Below are 19642 nucleotides of genomic sequence, written 5' to 3'. Positions count from 1 at the left end.
ATATAGAATATTAAATTTTAATTTTAATATATTAAACTGGAGATCAAAGATTGACGCTTATAAAAAAAGATTGGTTTACACTTTACACTCATTCCATTCACACCAATAGAGAGTTGGTGATATGATAGGAAGAGAACAAGATATAATAAGAGAAAGACTGTGAAAATGAAAATAAAAAGAAAGAAGAGTTTGAATATATCAAACTCTAATCTGAATAAAAAGACCCATATGGTCTTTTAAAAAAAGAGAAAATTATCTCTTTACACCCAATTTCTACCCGGACATAAAGAGATGAAGAGATATAAAAGAGAAAAGAAAGTAGAGAAATATAATGATTAATGTGATAGAAAAACAAAATAGAAAGAAGAAGTATGTGAAAATGAGATACAATAGTATAAATATTATAAAGTTTAAAAAAAAAACGAAAAAAAAAAAAGAAAGAAAGAAAGAACAATGACCTGTGTAGAAAATTCTCCGCATAAATGGATGAAATGGAATGAGAGCACATGGACATTTAATTTTGGAAAATAATCACTGCACATCTCAATTCAATCATACACTTAGAAAAAGATAGGAATAGAAAAGAGAGTATTGAGAGTCTCAGAGATATGATAGATATAATGTAATAAAAAAAAATATGAAAAGAAAATGTGTGAAATGAGATTGAAGAGAGTGAGTGTGAATGCATATCTAAATGTTTATTTTTGGGCTTATAAATAGAACAGCTCCCTTTGCCTTTCCTATACATCTGCTAGCTCATCATCTCTGTATCTTTTCCTTCCCCTTATTCTATCTGCTTTGTTTGGCTTCGAATTTTATCCGACCCTTCCTTTTTTGTCTCTGACTCTCTCTCTAGTCTTAATAAGGGAATACTCATCCACATAGTACTAGTTTTCTTTGTTGGTTGACAATATCATCTAAGCTTATTTGGTATAACAACTCTATAAACATACATATATATGGATACCAAGAAAAAACAAGCAGGGGATTCTTCTTCATCAACCATGAATTTTGATCATCTTTTTGGTCCCAAGGACTCCTCGACTACTTCATCTTCCTCCGCCAGCCTCTTTGGCTCCATGTTTTCGCCACCACCACCTGTATGTATATATCACCTTCTCAAATTTCTATTGTTACTCTTAAATCGTAATATGCATGTTTGAGTCAACTTCTCTTTCATCATAGTCACAACTAACTATGAAATTTAAAAAGCTGCTTAATTTTGTTTATCTTTCAGCACAGTCATTGTTAATTTTGTTGAATGTGTGTTACACTTCGAGTTGTATTTAAAAGTGCCGGCCCAAAATATTGGGATAGGTGGGGAGGGTGCTCGGGCCAAAAATACGTTAAGACACTCATAACCTGTATATGGTTTTGAAACCAAATAACATGTAAATGGTCAATTGTATACTGCCTGTGTTGGTTATTTAAAAAATATAGTATGGTAGAAGAGAAGAACGATAGCAGAGAATTGGGAGCATAAAGCATATTTATTCAGCAGCATAGCAACTGGTTTTATACAGCAGAATCACCAACATAAAATTCAAATTCAAAAACATAACAACTACTAGATGAAAGCCTAAAAAATAGAAGCTGAAACAGCTCTATCTTATCAGTCAATAAGACTGTTATTTTCCTAAATAATAGCATAAAAAATTAATCTTCTGCTGTTTGTTTATTTCAAAGTCAATCAATCAACACTCCTCCTTGACTTTGGAACTGCAAACTCCAAGCTTTTGCCTCAAGAACTCAAATCTGGATTTCGGAAGTGCCTTGGTTAGGATATCAGCTACTTGATTTTCTGTCTTGCAGTAGATTAGCTTCACTTCTCCTTCCCTTTGAACCTCTCTTAGAAAATAAAGCTTTATCTTGAAGTGCTTTGTTTTTCCATGAAACACTGGATCATTGGATATTGCAATTGCAGCCTGATTGTCCACCAAAATCTGAGTGCTACCATGTTGTTCCATATGCAAATCTGCCATGATTTTCCTAATCCAAATAGTTTGATTCACAGGAGCAGCAGCAGCTACATACTCGGCTTCCGCTGTAGACTGAGCTATAATTTCTTGCTTTTTAGAACACCATGAAAAAACTCCAGAACCAAGAGTAAAACAATAACCAGAGGTGCTTCTCATGTCATCAACACATCCTGCCCAATCACTATCAGAATAACCATGAAAGTTGAAGCTTTTTACTTGCCTGTATCTTATTCCATAATCAGTGGTTCCTCTAACATATCTAAGAACTCTTTTTGCTGCTTGAAAATGAATTTCACTTGGACAATGCATGTACCTTGATAGCAAACTCACTGAATGCATGATATCTGGCCTGATACTTGTTAAATACATCAAGCATCCTATTAAGCTTCTGTACAGCTTTTCATCAATCTTTTCAGCTCCATCTTCTTTGCAAAACTTCTCCTTTTGATTCATTGGAGTAGCTGTTGGATGGCACTCTTCCATGTTGAACTTCTTGAGGACTTCCTTTGCATACTTTACCTGACACACAAATATTTCATGTTGCTTTTGCTGCACTTGCATACCAAGAAAGAATGTCATCTTTCCAAGATCGGTCATTTCAAAGACATCTTCCATTTCTTTTTTAAACTTGTCAATCATCTTCTTGCTACTTCCTGTAACAAATAGATCATCAACATATAGAGATAACACAAGTATATCTTCATCCACCTTTTTAACATATAAGGTAGACTCACTTAGACTTTTCACGAAGCCTAAGCTTTCTAAATGTGTATCAATTCTGCTGTACCAAGACCTTGGTGCTTGTTTTAAGCCATACAATGCCTTCTTTAATCGATAAACCTTATCTTCTTGTCCTTGAAGAACAAATCCTTCTGGTTGTTCAACAAAAATTTCTTCCTCCAAGTATCCATTCAAAAAGGCTGATTTGACATCCAATTAGTGTACAATCCAATCATTTTGTGCAGCAAGTGCAAGCAGCAGCCTTATTGTATCCAACCTTGCAACTGGGGCAAATGTTTCAGAGAAATCCACCCCAAACATTTGGGCATAACCCTTGACAACAAGTCTTGCCTTATGCTTGTTCACAGAACCATCAGGATTAAGCTTGGTTCTATAAACCCACTTGACTCCAATGGCTTTCTTATGATTTGGTTTGTCCATCAACTCCCATGTGCTGGATTTATTTTATGAAGCTTAAATCTGAAGTTGCTGACATCTTTTGGAAGTTCAAAGCCTGGGTTGAAACTCAGAGCAAGTGCAAATTGCAGATGATCAGATCTGATAATGGATCTGAATATACCTCAGGAAAATTTAACAAGTTTTGTGAAGATGCAGGCATAGAACACCAGCTGACAACACCTTACTCCCCCCAGCAGAATGGTGTTGTAGAAAGAAAGAATAGGACAATTATGGAGATGGCTAGATGCTTACTTCATGACAAAGGGCTACCAAAGAAATTCTGGGCAGAAGCTGCAAATACTGCTGTATTTTTGCAAAACAGGCTGCCAACAAAAGCTTTACAAAGAAGAACACCGTTTGAAGCATTCCTACCTAGATGCTTTAGATCTGTGGGAAGCCGTGGAAGAGGATTATGAAATACTTCCGCTGCCGAATAATCCTACCATGGCTCTGATACCAATTTGTTGGTTATTTAAAAAATATAGTATGGTAGAAGAGAAGAACGATAGCAGAGAATTGGGAGCATAAAGCATATTTATTCAGCAGCATAGCAACTGGTTTTATACAGCAGAATCACCAACATAAAATTCAAATTCAAAAACATAACAATTACTAGATGAAAGCCTAAAAAATAGAAGCTGAAACAACTCTATCTTATCAGTCAATAAGACTGTTATTTTCCTAAATAATAGCATAAAAAATTAATCTTCTACTGTTTGTTTATTTCAAAGTCAATCAATCAACAGCCTGCCTATGTCGGACTTCTCTTTGCAACTCTTTCATCCCTTACTCATATTTTCTAGTTCTATTTTTGTATGTATATTGTATAAACATATTACATGTACTCAAGCTTTTACTCTTTTTGAACTTGTAATAAAGGTTGGGAGAAGAGAATCAAGAACACAAGTAGTGGGCAGCAGAAACTTCAGTGCACCAGGTTCGATCAGAATCTCCTCTGCATAATGATATTAATTATTTGGATTACATGGAAGTATGGAACTAATGCATCTATACAACTACCTCTTTAATTCAGAATATATCTAAAATCTTGTCTACAAACTGGGAGCATATGTATATGTGGCTTTAAATGATCACTTAGAATTAATGTCTGGATTTATAATTTTGGTAATTAATGGAACTCTTTTGGATTGGTTTCAGGAACTCACAGAAGCAATACTAATAAAGGTGAAAGCAACAGTCGCATAATCTGTAACAAGAATTATCAGAATGAGATGGTGGAGGCTCAGCCTAGCTACTTCAGCTCTTCTATCTACTATGGTGGTCAAGAAAATTATTCCCCCAGAACCACCCAACCCCACCAGCATGTTGTGAGTGCCATTAATCCTCATCCTTTTTTATATATGGTCCTTAATTGTTTAGCACAAGAAAAGTTCATAAACATAAACTAATGTTTCTTTTGGGTATACTATATGAAATATGATAATGATTTGTGCATTGATATTACGCCAATGACTGCACTGCAAAAATCGCCACCAATTACTAAATGTCCGCCAAACAACATTGGTTTTATAATACATGTATCACAGTGATATATGCTTGACAAAGAAAGGAATGGTCCTAGAAGATCTATTGAAATCATTGTTCAAAACATGATTTCAATATAGGCTAGTATTCTAGTATTATGTTTTTGTTTGTATTTTCTTATTTGGGGCTTGTATTGGCCATTATAGGATTAAAGGTTTTGTTTGTATTTCGATTTGGACTTGTTTTTATTTGGCTCCTCTATGTTTAAGTTTGGACTTTTATATTGGGCCTACATAGAGTTCGGATTGGGCTTAGGGATTTTTTGTCAGTCCAATAGGATTTGGACTTATATAGGATCCATTAGTGAGTCATAACTTGGTTTGGGCTAACATGGGCCTAACCCATGAGCACTTGCACAACCCTCTGGCCTATATTAGGAGTCTTCCTTTGTATTTTAAAGAACTTTGGTTCATTTTGAATGCAGAAGGCATTTTAGTGAGGAGTGTGTCTTTTCCAAGTTCTTTCCTTAGAAAAACTCCTTTCAAGATTATCAAGGATCCTTCCTTGTGCCTCTTCTTCACCATATGACTTACCATTCCCCTCCTCCTATGGCTGATTGTGGCATCACCATCATCATCTTCTAGCTTTCACAATTTCGACCTTGTTCTACTTGTTCTTGAGGATGCAAGGTGCTAGCTCCAACACTAGCTTCAAAATTCATGGAGTTTGAGCATGGATCCGCATCACACAATCTCGTGTCTTGTAGTGTGTGTATATATATATATATATTTGTGTGTGTGTGTAAAAGTGTTTTTTTTTGTTGACAAATGTGTAAAAGTGTTAAAGAATAACTTTATGTGTATCTTTTGCCACTCAATTTTCTTATATATTACTTTTACCATCTAGCCTAAAAATGTTCTATATGTTTGGGAGCGTGTTGAGCTAGCTGTGAATGTGGTATGGCCCAATTGACTGAAGGCCCAATTAGACTCAGAAGTTAGAACCCTCAATCAACACATTGACCAAAAAAAAAAATCAATTTACCAACAAAAAAACAGAACATCAAATCTTGTACACCTTTGGTGTCCCTTTTAAAATATCCAGTGTGTTTTTTTTTTCCATCGGAAAAATAAATTGCATCCGTCTGGAATCGATCCCTTGACTTCCCCCTACCCAACCCATATGTCCCCTACTCCTACCACTTGAGTTATCCTACGGGAACATATCCAGTGTGTTTGACAACAACAAAAAACCGATTGGGACTCTTAGTTTCAACATACAACTTTGACTTCATAATCATGGGAAAATATATAATTTAAGAAACCACAAGTAGTAAATTGTAATACTCTGATAATTTTTCACCTCTAATTGCAGTTCAAGAAAGATACGGAAGATGGTGATCCCAATGGTAATGACTCAAGCAGCGCTTCAAGAGGGAACTGGTGGGAAGGTACGTATAGTAGCTAAAGGAATTAAAAAAAAAAATCAACTAATTAAGTTATAAATATCAGTAAACATAATTTACTCACTGTTTAATTAGTGCATCAATAATACTATTTTCGATTTATGCAGGTTCCCTTTATTATTGACATCACCACACCATATATGTTAAAAAAAACTCAGCATCCCACGGACAGGTATCTATTCCTCCCCATCATCCCCTGTAATTAAAAGCACATATATATATATATATATATATATATATATATATATAATTGATTCATTATTAATTAATGTAGCTCAGCTCATAAACATGGATTTGTTGACATTACTTTTGCAGGACGAAAAGCTCATGCTGCTTCTTTGGAAATAAATAAGTTAAGGTAAAATATGTATCCTGCGAGTGTAGTACATGGAGTCAACCAGCCAGTCAAACCGCAACAGTTGCATGGAGCCAAAACTTTTTTGTGCTTTGTATAATTTATGAAAACTTTTATATTTGGATAACCAACCTTTAAGTTTAAGACTTCTGTTTTATATCAATGATGTGATCCTCTTCTATACATATGTACTCTCTGTAATTTGGGGCAAGCATCCCTCCTGTAGTTTAGGTTATTGCTATGACTAGTGATAATAATACTTCTTGCTTTCTTTTGAGTGTGCTCATGCATGTGTGTGTATTCTTATGTAATTAATGCTTGTAAATGACTTTCCTTTATTAATTAATCATCTTTGCAAAAGTGATCGAACAATATCTAGGCTAAAGTTATACTCGGTCACATTATATCAATAAAGACTTAATTCACAAAGCTAGAATGTGGCCAACCTATTGAGGAAATTGAACTCGATCGTTTATCATTTGGGTGCTTAAGCCCCCAAGACCCCGAGCCTTAAAAGGTGAAGTGTGTCTTTAAGTTGGACTCGTCATCCCAGCCGATCTTGGCCGCTTATCCATAATCTATTGTTGATATTCCTGGAAAATGACAAGCACATTGTAAGGAGGCAATAGAATATCCCATACTAAATTCACTTTTTTCACGTGAAGAGCATAAGAATTATCCTGAAACCAGACAAATGACTAAATTGCATAAAAACACATCAAGTTTTTAATGTGAAAAATCCCCTTCTTGTGAGAGCTGAAAATCATGACCTAGTCAAGAAAAGTCTTACTATCAAAGTAATGAGTACGACAACATGTCCAACCAAAAAATGATTCCACAACCAACTCCTGCTCACTAACCATAATGAAGATATGAGCATTCATGTTCAGACTCATCATCAACTTGTTGATATTCTAACCATAGCTCTGTCTATTTTCCAAATTTGCTGTCTAAGATGTGAATCCATCCATAATGAGGTAGTTAAATCTGTTAGGTAGCTAGTTGTTAGTTATCAGTTTATTAGTTAGTTAATCTGTTAGGTAGCTAGTTGTTAGTTATCAATTTGTTATTTACGGCTTCATCTCTCCTAACTCACCCTAATATTTTGGTTACCAAACAAAATGAAGAACACACTTAAAAGAATAAGTAGCAGATAAAGAAAATCATGAACTCTAACAGCATAATTTTAATCTGAATACAATCTTCTAATTGATACATTTGGTCCTATGAATTGGACCATTACATATTTCAGTAAGAGAATGTAATAACCTCAATGAACTATGAATTCCTATTTCAACTAACAACAGATATTGTTTTCTTCTTTTCAACTAACAATAGATACTAGTTGTAAATGATACAATGAAAGGGAGCCATACATGTTAACAAAAGTTTCTGCAGGTTAATAAACTTGTTTCCTATACAACCATTATTTTGTCTTGCTCCTCATGTCATGCGATTCCTTCTGACATTCTGGCTGTTCTGTTTTATTGCAATTTGGGTTTGTACCATTAACTTCAGTTGCATTGCTAAACATCTTTGTTGCTTTGGTCTCTCCTCCAAGATAATTTGACAACGCTCTTCGCACGCCAAAGCCACGACGTTGAGGTTTGATGATGTTGTTATTGTTGATGTTGAGGAAAGGAGTTCTCTCTCTATCTCCCCTTGCCGGACTAATTAGAGGCACAGGTGATAATGCTTTGTGCGGAGTGCCTGAGACAGACACTGCCATTGAACGCGAAAGCTTCTGCTGAGAAACCACATTAACTGTCGGTGGCACCAATGGAAACCTATCTGAATGTTTTGTCAAGTCATCCACATATAGCAAATCATCTATACGAGCTACAATGTTAAATGCCATGCTCTCCAGAACTCTTGAATAGCCCTCTAGGATGGCTTTTCCAACATCCTGAATGTTTGAAATGAAATGTGTCAATATAAAGGCTTTTGAAAGAAAGATTACAATTAGATAATGTGATTGAAAGATTACAATCATGCAAGTAAAATTATTTGTAGGCATTCGTATAATGCAGACACTTGACAGATATCCAGAGTGAGAAAGAGAAAAGAGAGAAGTAAAGGATGTGATATACAATGAATGTGATAGAAAGAGAGAAAAATTGCAATTAAAAAGAAAGAGAAGGGAAATGTAACCTTGTTGCACTGGATTTTGCTGGTATCCAAGGTAGTTTGAGTTAATCCCGGGAATCGCTGCTTCAATGAAAGTAGAATATTTTCAGCTCTTTCTGCCAGCAACTCTCTCTTGTCTCCATCAGCCATGAAGTCCTTGACAATTTCCCAAGATGACTTTGTAGTTGAACGGCTAGGATTCGGTGGGGGTCTAGAGTGACCTCTTCGACGCCATACATGAATTGAAGCTTCAACACGGTTAGCAATCTCTAGTGCAACATGCTCAGAGGAGAGGTCTAAGCAATCAAGCAGGCATTCCGAAGAGAATTGCTCTGATGTGATGTAACGGTAAATAAAATCCCCCAAGCAAGTTCTTCCATTCTGAAAGTTCAGATAATGTATCATGTATCTTGAATGAACTCTTTGTGAAATACCCAAATATAAATTTGAAAACAATGTCATATAAGTCTGTATGAAGTGTGTGGTTGGAAACTCTGCAGGACTAGAAAAAGAGATTATGAGAGATTTTTAGCATGTTTGGAGTTTGGACTAGTTTCTATTTCCTCAAAATCAATTCTGACACACGGAAGCTTCTCCCCCTAATTATTTTTGGTTTAAGAATCAGTTGTGGAAAGTTAAGAGTCTATGAGTCTTAACCACCTTAGCTCTAATAAAATACTTTTTGCTCCTTGAGTTAATGATGAAGCAAAGTTAAGAGTCTATGAGTGTTTCCTTACTAAATTTGTAGTGAATTTGATCAATCACATTTACTTTTTTGCCTAGTTGTATTAATCAGACAAAGATATCAAATTCTGTTCATGTTGGAAATCAGACCTTAGGAAGGGCTTCCAGATATGACTCAGGAACTTCCATTTCAGCTAAAGCATTGCCATTGATACTCATGGCTGCTTTCAGTATTTGGCTTGCACATTCTCTTGTGTGATTCAACTGCTTTCTTGAGTTGTCACTGAGACCGGCAGGGGGAACCCGAGGCACGGGGAGCCACCACTTCTCCTCTTCTCGCTGAATTCTTTTGCGAAAAGAAGCTGATCCATCTGCATCTTGGGATACAATTCCTTGGTCAACATACCAAAACTCCTTAGCTTTGTAACTATCTAAAATGTCCTGTGATAATGTACATGAAAGCCTCAGAATCAGAATTGTTTATCATTTACTTACCAACAACCAGTTACTAGTATACCATGAAAGAATGAGATGCAATACTTACAAGAAGCATGTTGTCAAGTTTCTGCAGAGCTGGCAGATTGATGAAAAGATCTGACCTTGGCCTGCAAGTCATTACCTGCAGAACACACCATGTTATTGTATGTTTGTAAATCTTTCTACAATTGATTCTAAAGTTAAAATCAATTCTGAGAAGAAGCTTCTGGTGTCAGAATTGATTCTAAGATGCAAACATACTAATAGAAACATCACAATTCTAATACCACTGTTGATTAGAAACAGTGTAAAGAGGGAAGAGCCTAATGATAATCCATTGGTTAAAAGAAAAATGAAGTCAAAGATGAGAACTCAATGCAATTATACCTCTAGCTTACTTCCATCTGGGAATGTTTGCCAAGAAGGCATCAACTCAACAATGTGATCACTAACACAAACCAGCCACTCCATCTCTCGCCGCCACATCGCTTTCTTTTCACAAGGGAGAGGTTCTAGTCTCCATAATTGTCCAAATACAGTTGCTACATGTTTGCATTAATAATCCAAATTGAATCAATTATTACAACAACGTTAATATTCAATCCAGAACAGAAAAGTTTAAGCATTTGCCAATGCAGAAAGTGTAACATTTTCTCAAACACAACATGAGCCTATGTCACTGTTACAAAGAAACCATACCACACAGATTAGTGATGGCATTTGAGATGGCCAAAGCAGTGCAAACTCCTTTTCCAGATCCTGACATATCTTCACCAAGCAGCAATTTTGCAAACCTTTCCTTCATCATACCAACCCCTGATCCAACAATTTTCCCAGTAATTAAACAACAGCCAAATAAAAACATTATTAACTAAACTGACTAAAAGGGGGTCAATATTCAAAATACAAAATAGTAGCACCAAAATTCAAAACCTACTAGAGCATATTTGAAAATCTTACTACAATTGATTCTGAAGTCAAAATCAATTCTGAGAAGCTTATTTGAGTGGCTTCTAGCTGATAGAATTGAATCTTGAGAAAGAGAAATTGGTCCAAACATGCTATAAGCATTCAAATATTTCCAACATTGTTGTGTCCCCAACTCACCATCCATTCTCTAGTGCTAAACAGAGCAAAATGGGAAGCCATTAACAAAAATCTTACCAGACATTTTTGAACTGACACTGGTAATTTTAGCATCTTCCAAGTGAGAAACAGGTTCATTTTCTTTCTCATCTGATTTCCCACGTTTGGAAACCGCAGCCTTCCGAATAGGCCAACCAAGAGGAGAAGGAGCAGGAGAAGGAGAAGACCCTTTAGCCGCTTTAGGTTCTTCAGTTGAAACAGAGGAGCACGACCCACCACTGGAACCAGTGAAGGACTTGTTAACCACCTTAGCTCCCTTAGCAGCAGAACGAGGTGAACGATACCCATCTCTCTTCTTCTGCATATTTTCACCCTTGTTGCTCAAACTTTCCATGTTTAACAACTTTCCCTCACCAACAGAGCTTTTCCTTTGAAACCCAGAAAGGAAAACAGAGAAGCAGCAAAACAAAGTAACAAACACTCAAAATGACTCACTCTCACTCAAAAGCTACCACCATAGCTACAAGGAGTTTGAAAAACACTATGAGGAACAAGGTCTTATAGATTCTCGTACATGAAAGGACCGTTGAGGTTGCTGTGGACACAAGATCATGGAAAAGGTGAGGGCATGAAGAAGAACATCATGGCTTTTTCAGAAAAGGTTGTTGGAGATTCTGCTAAGTTTTTCAAAATCAAATACAAAAAGAGAGTGTGAGTGTCAACTGCCACATGCCATGCCTCAACGTCTCTCTTAGCTTTCGCTCTCAGTGTAACTCAAATTTCTGGTTATGTTCAAATATATTAATAAACAATTTGATTTTTTTGAACCAGGTTGCTGTGGTGTAAGCAGAACATGAGGTCAGAGACAAGAGACGGACCCAAGACCTCAGAAAATTACACTTTTTGACTTTTTCTAACTAGATTTTATATGGTTTTTTAATTGGTTGGATTGATAATTAATGAAGATAGTTAATCTTTCAAATCAATTTTGGCCACAAAATGGCATCAAATGGAATGAGATGTGAATTGGCACATAATTTAGTTGAAGAATTATTTGTCTTTTCAGTGGTGGTCATATGGATAAAGTTTGAAAGCTAATTATATGATTGGATGATAATTGCATGTTAATATTTATATTTTAATATAGTAATCATTTTCATATTATAATTTTTTTATTATTTTAACATTAGAATTTGTCGAGTTAATCATCACGTCTGATGAGTTGCATGTTTGAGCTTCCTCTAATTTCCTTAAAATTAGGTAAATGTAAGTACTTTGTAAGTGTTATTTGAAGCTAACGGTTTTTTCCACTTTTGATCGGGGCGCAATCTTTTTACTCAAAAAAAATTCCTATATAAATAACTTATTATTTTTTTCCTATTATGATTAGTAATTTACTAAATCTAACTTTATTTAAAAAATTAATATTCCAAATTTAAGAATCTAATTAAACAAATAAGGTTATTTTTTCAACACAACCTAACATATTAAGTTCAAAGCATATATTTCTATGAAGTTTTTCTTTCTTTGACAAACACACTAACTAGCACCATCTCTCATATTTTTCTAACATTCTTAAAGAGTGCATATTTATTAATTAATTTAATTCATCGATTACACCAACCAACGTTCTAAAAACCACCACAATATTCATCAAGTACTCAACATCAAACAATGTCACTCCAATCAAATGGTGATATAATCCGGAATAAAAGAACGATCGACCAACAAATCCCCAAAGTTTATAATGACCAAAGGCCATATAAGACACATAAGTTCTAGCTAAATTACATTTTAAAAACTTGGGAACCTAGCCATGATTTTTTTTTAAAAGCCTAGCCATGATTAATAAAATTTTATATTAGGAAAATAACAACTACATTGTTGTTGATGCAAAATTTTGTAGCTAATTAACTTGTTTGTCCTAGTGGTTGAGAAAAATGCGCTTTTGTAGAATTAGGATAAAAACAAATGATTTTGGAAGAATGTATTTTGTAGAATGATTTGTGCTAGTGTTTTTTACCCGCGCGTTGCACGGGAAATATGTCTATTGTATTTGATACATTAATTAATACTTTGATTATTAAAAATATATTAAACAACGAATGAAATAGAAAAGTCAGAATTGATGAGTAAAGTGGAGATAAAGACTTCTCTTCTAAGCCCGATTGAGACCAAGAGGAACTCGTTTCACATTCTTCGCAAATATGAAGACGATAACACAAATCATAGATATAAGGAATTATCAACATATTAATCTTAAAAAAAATTAATGTGATAGTAGCACAAATCAGGATTGTGTAAGATATATCATAAAGTATAACATTATTGTGTTTATTCCAACTAAGTAGGGATGACAATGGGTAGGTACTATAGTACCATCTCCATACCCGCGTTTTTAAAAATTACATGTACTCGTCTTCATACTCACGTGGGTAGCAACTCGAAGCTCCCCACCTTTAGACAATTCAATGTCATTACAGGAAGCTATCCATCTTTGCCAAAATCTAAATCTATGGATGATAATGGGTCTCAAAATCATAGGGTACCCGCAAAAAATATCAACTATGGGTATGGTAAAAAACCGCTAAATGGGTATGAGGTTGAGTATAGATAATTACCCGCAAAAAATAGTGGGTATGGGTGCGGGTATGGGCACTATAGTACCAAACCGGCCCATATCCGCACACATATGTTATTATTATTATTATTATTATTATTATTATTTGGGAATATATTAAAAAATTAACTTAAGCTATAGCTTTTAAACTCACTCTTTTTAAAAAAAAGTTTGGGATATATTAATTAATACTCTAAAAATAAATAATAAATAAATTAAGATAAAATCAAGAAATAAACCACCTAAATCCTAATCAAATCTAAAATTTAAAAATGTATTTTTTTTACTCTAAAAATAAATCAAAAATAAATTAAGATAAAATCAAGAAATATACAATATAAATCCTAATCAAATCTAAAATTTTAAAATGTATTTTTTTTTATGAGAATTAATCTAAGAATGACACGTGCTATTTTTTTTTTCCAATTAGTGAATATTCTGCACCCTAGAAGATTTTCTTTTCCTCAATCCTTTTGCTTTTGATTAAGAAGAGAAAAGCAGGAATCCTTGAAGCATATGACATCTTACAATTAGTTGAAGAACAAAATCAATTCATTAAGAAGATTGAAACAGAAACCCAAAATGAAGTATTGAAGAATAAAATACCCTCATTCACCAATTTGAAAGGACTGTGGTGAAAGAATTGTATTTAGTGTATTTGTGAATCTTGGGGTGGAACCCTTGTGAAACAAAAAATCAAAGGCACATTTCAGTCAAGAAAAACAAAAAATGGTGTATTGCCCCATATGTGCGCACCCCAACAAATTATCTATATATGTGAGAAAAAAATAAAATAATTCTCCCACCCAAAATAATTGTGGTTACTTCACCAATAAACTTATACTAACAATCAATTTAAATTGAAATTAAGGAAATATATAGAGCAAAGTAAGATAAGTCACCCAATTGGCATACTAAAACATGAGTATATGCAAAACTAATGAGTTTGAGGAAAACATGAACCAACCTTAAGAATGGGCTAAACATACTCATGAAGATTAAATGTGAGCTCTTCATATGCTTTCATCAATTTGACTGACATGTGCATCATTAAAAAAAAAATTAGTAAGTTGTGCATCATTCACATACAGTGCAAATAGTATGCTTATACACACAGCTCAAACATGAAGAATAAAAACGGGCAAAATTTGAGAAATGAATATAAATTCAGGCTATCCTAAGTTTCGTAAATTTCTATAAATTATACCAAAATCTGGTTTAGAATGGTTTCACACGCATGGATTTCACACGCATAAATTATAGAATCTGCATCCCATTTGTTTATGACCTGTGAATGGTCTAGAAGGCTCTGGTTAGCTTCTCAATTGACTCTGAGATCAGGTGCTTTCAGTGAAGGGGTCGAAGCTTGGATCATGCATATGAGGCAATCTCTCTCAGCGGAGGATTTTGATAGTTTTATTATGGTGCTGTGGAGTATCTGGAAAATAAGGAATGATTCTGTCTTCAATAAGCTGAAACCGGATGGGCAAAAAGCTCTTCTGATGGCTCAAATGGTAAGACAAGATTGGTTAGAACATCAAACTGTTAAAGGGCAGCATGGCAGAGAGGAGGATCGATGGTCCCCTCCCCCTGAAGGTTGGCTGAAAGCTAATATTGATGCAGGTTGGTCAGGCAAACTGGGAACGGGTTATGGTTTGGTGCTGCGTAATGCGGAGGGCCACTTTCATGCAGCAACTTCTTTTTATGTGGACCACCGAATGGATCCTCTCTTGGCAGAAGCTTTGTGCTTCAGATGGAGTTTAAACCTGGCCATGGACTGGAAGTTGGACAAAGTGATATTTTCTTCTGATTGCAAACAGCTAGTGGAAGTCTTTAAGAAGCCGTATAGTTTTCCTGTTTTACAGCTGATTATAGAGGATTGTCTAAGTATAGCTAAAGTAACCATAAAAATTCATTTATACTCTAAAAGTAACTCAAAAATAAAATAAAATATTTCATGAAATTAAAATTAAAAATAAACAATAAATAAGGATAGATAAAAACTATCAAAATCTAGCAAATCACAATAAAAACTCATAAAATCTTGCATTAATTAAAAATCCGAAAATTCAATAAAAATTAATTATTATACTCTATAAATAAATGTAAAATAAAATAAAATATTTCCTGGAAGTAAAATTAAATAAATAATAAGATAAAATTAAGAAATAAACAACCTAAATCATAATCAAATCTAAAATTTAAAAAGGTACTAAATAAAAATAGATAAAAACTACCAAGTCTAGCAAATCACAATAAAAACTCATAAAATCCTGAATTAATTAAAAATCCGAAAATTTAAGAAAAATTAATTAATATACTCTAAAAGTAAATCTAAAATAAAAAATAAAAAAACAAACGCTTCATAATTGAGTCTCTCTCCTGAGCTCTGCTAGGGTTTCTAGCAGATGACGTAGTGAGAGTTTTCTCCAAGTTCCATCTTGGTTTTCTACCCCAGTGTGGGTTTCTTTCTCTTCTTCTCTCTTTTCTCGTCCTCTTCTGCCTTGTTATTTTCGTTTTCTTTACCAAAAAATACAAAAAACAGTATGGATCGAGGTAAGTGCGTTGTGCTTGAAGGGGAAGAAGCGGAGCCCCTCCAGGTTACGACGGTGGATGAGGGGAGTGGTTCTGGCTTAGATCGAGACTTCTGGCTGGTTGGGAGAGTCCTAATGCAGGGCAGTTTCAACGTCAGGGCGTTTAAGAACACGATAGCGCAGATCTGGAAGGTGAGGAGAGGGGTGGAGATCAGGGATGTGGATCGGAACCTCTTTGTCTTTCGTTTCTTTGATGCGAAGGATAGGGAGTGGGTGATGCGACAGGGACCGTGGAATTTTGATAAGTTTCTGATTGTTCTTCAGAATTTGGATCCACGATTGGCTCCTTCTGAGGTTCCGCTGATGAAGGATTCGATCTGGGTCAGGGTTCAAGATCTACCTCTGGCGCTCAAGACAGAGGCCTTTGCGAAGTCAATTGGTGATTTCCTGGGGGGCTTCATTGAATGGGATAGATCTGAGGATCACCGTTTTGGATCGTTTCTGCGAGTGAGAGTCTGGATCGACACGACAAAACCGATCAAGAGGGGTAAGCTGATTGCCAGATCGAGTCTCGATCCGGTCAAGGTGTGGTTCCAGTATGAACGTTTGCTAAACTTTTGCTATGGGTGTGGGGGATTGGACCATGTGCTGAAGGATTGTGACCACTGGGAAGGGGAGGTTGATGAGGAGGGACCGCAGGTGTTCCCATTTGGGTCCTGGTTGAGAGCGCCACCATTACGTCCCAACGTAATTTCTGGAGTGAGGGGGTATACTCCAATGGTGGTGTTCAGGGAGGTTTTGGAGATGTGAAGGGGGGAAGGGGTGATGGAGGTGGAGCTACTTCTAAGGGTGATCAGTCTGAACTAGTGGAGGTCCTGGTGTCATCTCTCTCGAAGGTAGTGGTGGATAGAGGGAAGAAGTTGGGATCGGTTATGGAGAATGAACAGGTGATTCAAGGGAGAGGGGTCCTGGGGAAAGTTCCTGGGGATTGTCAGGGAAGTAGTGTGAGAAAGGCTCTGGCCAGTATTGAGAATGTCCCAATGGGTGTGGACTCTAAGCTGATTAAGGGAGCCTCTGCTGTGGGTGTCCCTAGTCCTAGCCCTGGTTCTTCCTTGATGAATAAGGGTGCTGCAAGGAGGGATGGTGAGGGGAAGGAGAATGTCTCTCCGAAGGAGGTTGTCTCTGATGGTGCCTGGGTGTCTCCAAAGGCGGTTAATACTGTTTCTGCAGCTGTGGAATCCTTAGTGGAGGATTCTCAGAAGAGTGAGGGTCTGCTCTCGGTTATGAGTAGCCCACTGGCTCAGCCTGTGCTGGCAAGTGGGGAGGTTTCAGGCCCAATTCTGAGTCAGGCAAAGGGACTTGATAGTGGAAAGAAGGGGGGAAGAAGAAGGGTGGGGGTGCAAAGTGGAAGAAAGTGGTGAGGGAGAGGGTGAGTGCTGCCACTTCAGAGTTCTCTGGGACTGTTGTGAAGAGGAAAATAGATATGTATGAGGATCCGATGCTTGTGGATGTTATTGTAGAGGGTAGCAGTGGGTGCAAGCGATTGTGCAATTTTATTCAGGTGGAGGCTGTTGACCAGCCCCACCGAGAGCCATGAGGTGCATTTCGTGGAACTGCCGTGGATTGGGGAGTCCACTGGCAGAAAGGGCCTTGTCAAGGCTCATTAAAAAAGAAAATCCCCAGCTGGTCTTCCTAATGGAGACTAGGCTTTCAGAAGTAGATTTTGAAAAACTAAAAAAGAGGGTGGGTTTTGATAGTGGTTTGGCTGTGGGATGTGCTGGTAGGGGTAGGGGTAAGGTGGGTGGCTTGGCTTTGATGTGGAGAAATAATGTGGATGTGAGGCTTATCTCTGTCTCAGCTAATCATATCTGTGCACAAATTGCTGATGCCTGGGAATCCTCATGGATGTTTTCTGGTGTCTATGGTCATCCAGAGGAGGCTAATAAGCATAAGACATTAGATCTCATGAGAGCATTGAATGCTGTTTGTGGAGGGAATTGGGTTTGTATGGGGGATTTCAATCTCATTTGTGACTTGAGAGAGAAGGTAGGGGGCAGGCCTGGTAATATTGCTCAAATGGAACAATTCAGAGGAATTATCAATGAGTGTGGTCTGGTTGATGTAGGTTTCTTTGGCTATGATTTCACCTGGGATAATGGTAGGGATGATGATCAGAATATAAGGGAAAGATTGGATCGATGTTTGGCAAGCCAAAGACTTCTGGATTCCAATTACTCTGTTTCAGTGGATCATGTGGGAAAGTATGGTTCTGACCATTCAGCTTTGGTGGTGTATGTCACTCATGCCCTGGAGAAAGCTGAACAGGAAGAGAAGAGAAACAGAGTCTTCAGGTTTGAAGAAGTCTGGCTCAAAACTGAGGGCTGTGATGAAGCAATTAATAATGCTTGGTTCAGACCGGGTGCAAGTTGTGTTGAGAGGGTAAAAGTAGTTCAAGAAGTTATGACTTTCTTTGGGAAGAACAAAGGAGATCTGAAGAAGCAGATAGGACAGAAAGAAAAGGAAGTGGCCAGATTGGAACGACTTCCTCCCTCATCTCACAATTTGGAAAAGAAGAGGGTGGCTCAAAGAGATTTCAATGATTTGTTACTCAAAGAGGAGTTGTATTGGAGGCAAAGGTCGCGAGCTCTGTGGCTGCAAGAGGGTGATAAGAATACATCTTTTTCCACAGGAAAGCTTCCCAAAGACAGAAACATAATCACATAAAGAAAATTAAAAATGAGGAGGGTGTTTGGGTGATTGGGGATTTGGCTGTACAGAAGGTTGTTCAGAATCATTTTGAACAAGTTTTCTCTTCGTCTAATCCGCAGCATGTCCATGATACCTGCAAGAGAGTGAAAAAAAAGCTGAATCAGAGTATGGTGGAACACATGGAGAGACCTTTTACCCGTGAGGAGGTGAAATTTTCCATTGATCAGATGCACCCCCTGAAGTCTCCAGGTCCAGATGGACTACCAGCCTTATTTTATCAACATTTTTGGGGTCTGGTAGGGGGGCTGTAACTGACTATGTGCTGGAGGTGTTGAATAAGGGTAAGGAGGTGGCTGAGATCAATGACACTTTTATCTGCTTAATTCCTAAAGTTAGCAAACCTCAATCTCCTAAGGACTTGCGGCCTATTAGCCTTTGTAATGTGCTTATGAAAATTGTGACCAAGTGCATTGCTAATAGACTCAAGGCCATTTTGCCAGATCTGGTTGGGGAAACTCAGAGTGCCTTTGTCCCGGGGAGGCTGATCACAGACAATGCTCTCATTGGAATGGAGGTCTTCCATGCCATGAAAAAAAAGAAAAATGGTAAGAAGGGGTGGATGGCTTTGAAGTTGGATATGTCAAAAGCCTATGATAGGATTGAGTGGGAGTTCTTAAAGGAAGTGCTTTGTGCAATGGGCTTTCCTAATAATGTGATCTCTTTGGTTCTGAATTGTGTGACTTCAGTTAGATATTCAATACTTTTGAATGGACAGCCTAGAGAGTGGTTCTCACCAAAGAGGGGACTTAGGCAAGGAGATCCTTTATCTCCTTACCTATTTATCTTGTGCGCTGAAATCTTTGCTGGTTTAATTGAGGAGCAAGTCTTGCTGGATAGGATTCATGGCATTAGCATAGCAAGGGGTGCTCCAAAGATCTCCCA

At 36.8% G+C, this 19642-nt stretch overlaps 2 protein-coding genes across 2 annotated transcripts; one reads left to right on the top strand and one right to left on the bottom strand.

Annotated features, from left to right (window-relative positions):
• The first annotated feature begins 650 nt into the window (after positions 1 to 650).
• Positions 651 to 6805, top strand: LOC130733651 (uncharacterized). The gene is made up of 6 exons (XM_057585880.1): positions 651 to 1100; positions 4038 to 4095; positions 4317 to 4486; positions 6018 to 6093; positions 6216 to 6280; positions 6424 to 6805. Exons 1-5 carry the CDS (start codon positions 960 to 962, stop codon positions 6230 to 6232), a joined length of 462 nt encoding a protein of 153 aa, XP_057441863.1. The 5' UTR covers positions 651 to 959; the 3' UTR covers positions 6233 to 6280; positions 6424 to 6805.
• Positions 6806 to 7629: 824 nt separating this feature from the next.
• On the bottom strand, positions 7630 to 11619 carry LOC130733650 (rop guanine nucleotide exchange factor 7-like). The gene is made up of 7 exons (XM_057585878.1): positions 10916 to 11619; positions 10451 to 10567; positions 10139 to 10293; positions 9819 to 9893; positions 9425 to 9715; positions 8615 to 8971; positions 7630 to 8369 (listed from the first exon to the last, which is right to left on the bottom strand). The coding sequence occupies exons 1-7, from the start codon at positions 11229 to 11231 to the stop codon at positions 7890 to 7892; spliced, it is 1791 nt and encodes a 596-aa protein (XP_057441861.1). The 5' UTR covers positions 11232 to 11619; the 3' UTR covers positions 7630 to 7889.
• Between the last annotated feature and the right edge of the window lie 8023 nt (positions 11620 to 19642).

Source organism: Lotus japonicus, chromosome 1, assembly GCF_012489685.1.
Source record: "Lotus japonicus ecotype B-129 chromosome 1, LjGifu_v1.2".
Classification (NCBI taxonomy): Eukaryota; Viridiplantae; Streptophyta; class Magnoliopsida; order Fabales; family Fabaceae; genus Lotus; species Lotus japonicus.
The sequence above is the reverse complement of the archived record's forward strand: the minus strand, read 5'-3'. Positions and strand labels throughout refer to the sequence as shown.

Bases quoted from the DNA above. Each gene is read 5' to 3' on its own strand.
- LOC130733650 (XM_057585878.1), bottom strand. From the start codon at position 11,231: ATGGAAAGTTTGAGCAACAAGGGTGAAAATATGCAGAAGAAGAGAGAT. The intron at 10,568-10,915 runs GTAAGATTTTTG...TTGTTGGATCAG, and splicing joins TGTCAGTTCAAAAATGTCTG to GGGTTGGTATGATGAAGGAA. The intron at 8,972-9,424 runs GTCTGATTTCCA...CTGAACTTTCAG, and splicing joins ATCTGGAAGCCCTTCCTAAG to AATGGAAGAACTTGCTTGGG.
- LOC130733651 (XM_057585880.1), top strand. From the start codon at position 960: ATGGATACCAAGAAAAAACAAGCAGGGGATTCTTCTTCATCAACCATG. The intron at 4,096-4,316 runs GTTCGATCAGAA...GATTGGTTTCAG, and splicing joins CAGAAACTTCAGTGCACCAG to GAACTCACAGAAGCAATACT. The intron at 4,487-6,017 runs GTGAGTGCCATT...CTCTAATTGCAG, and splicing joins CCCAACCCCACCAGCATGTT to TTCAAGAAAGATACGGAAGA.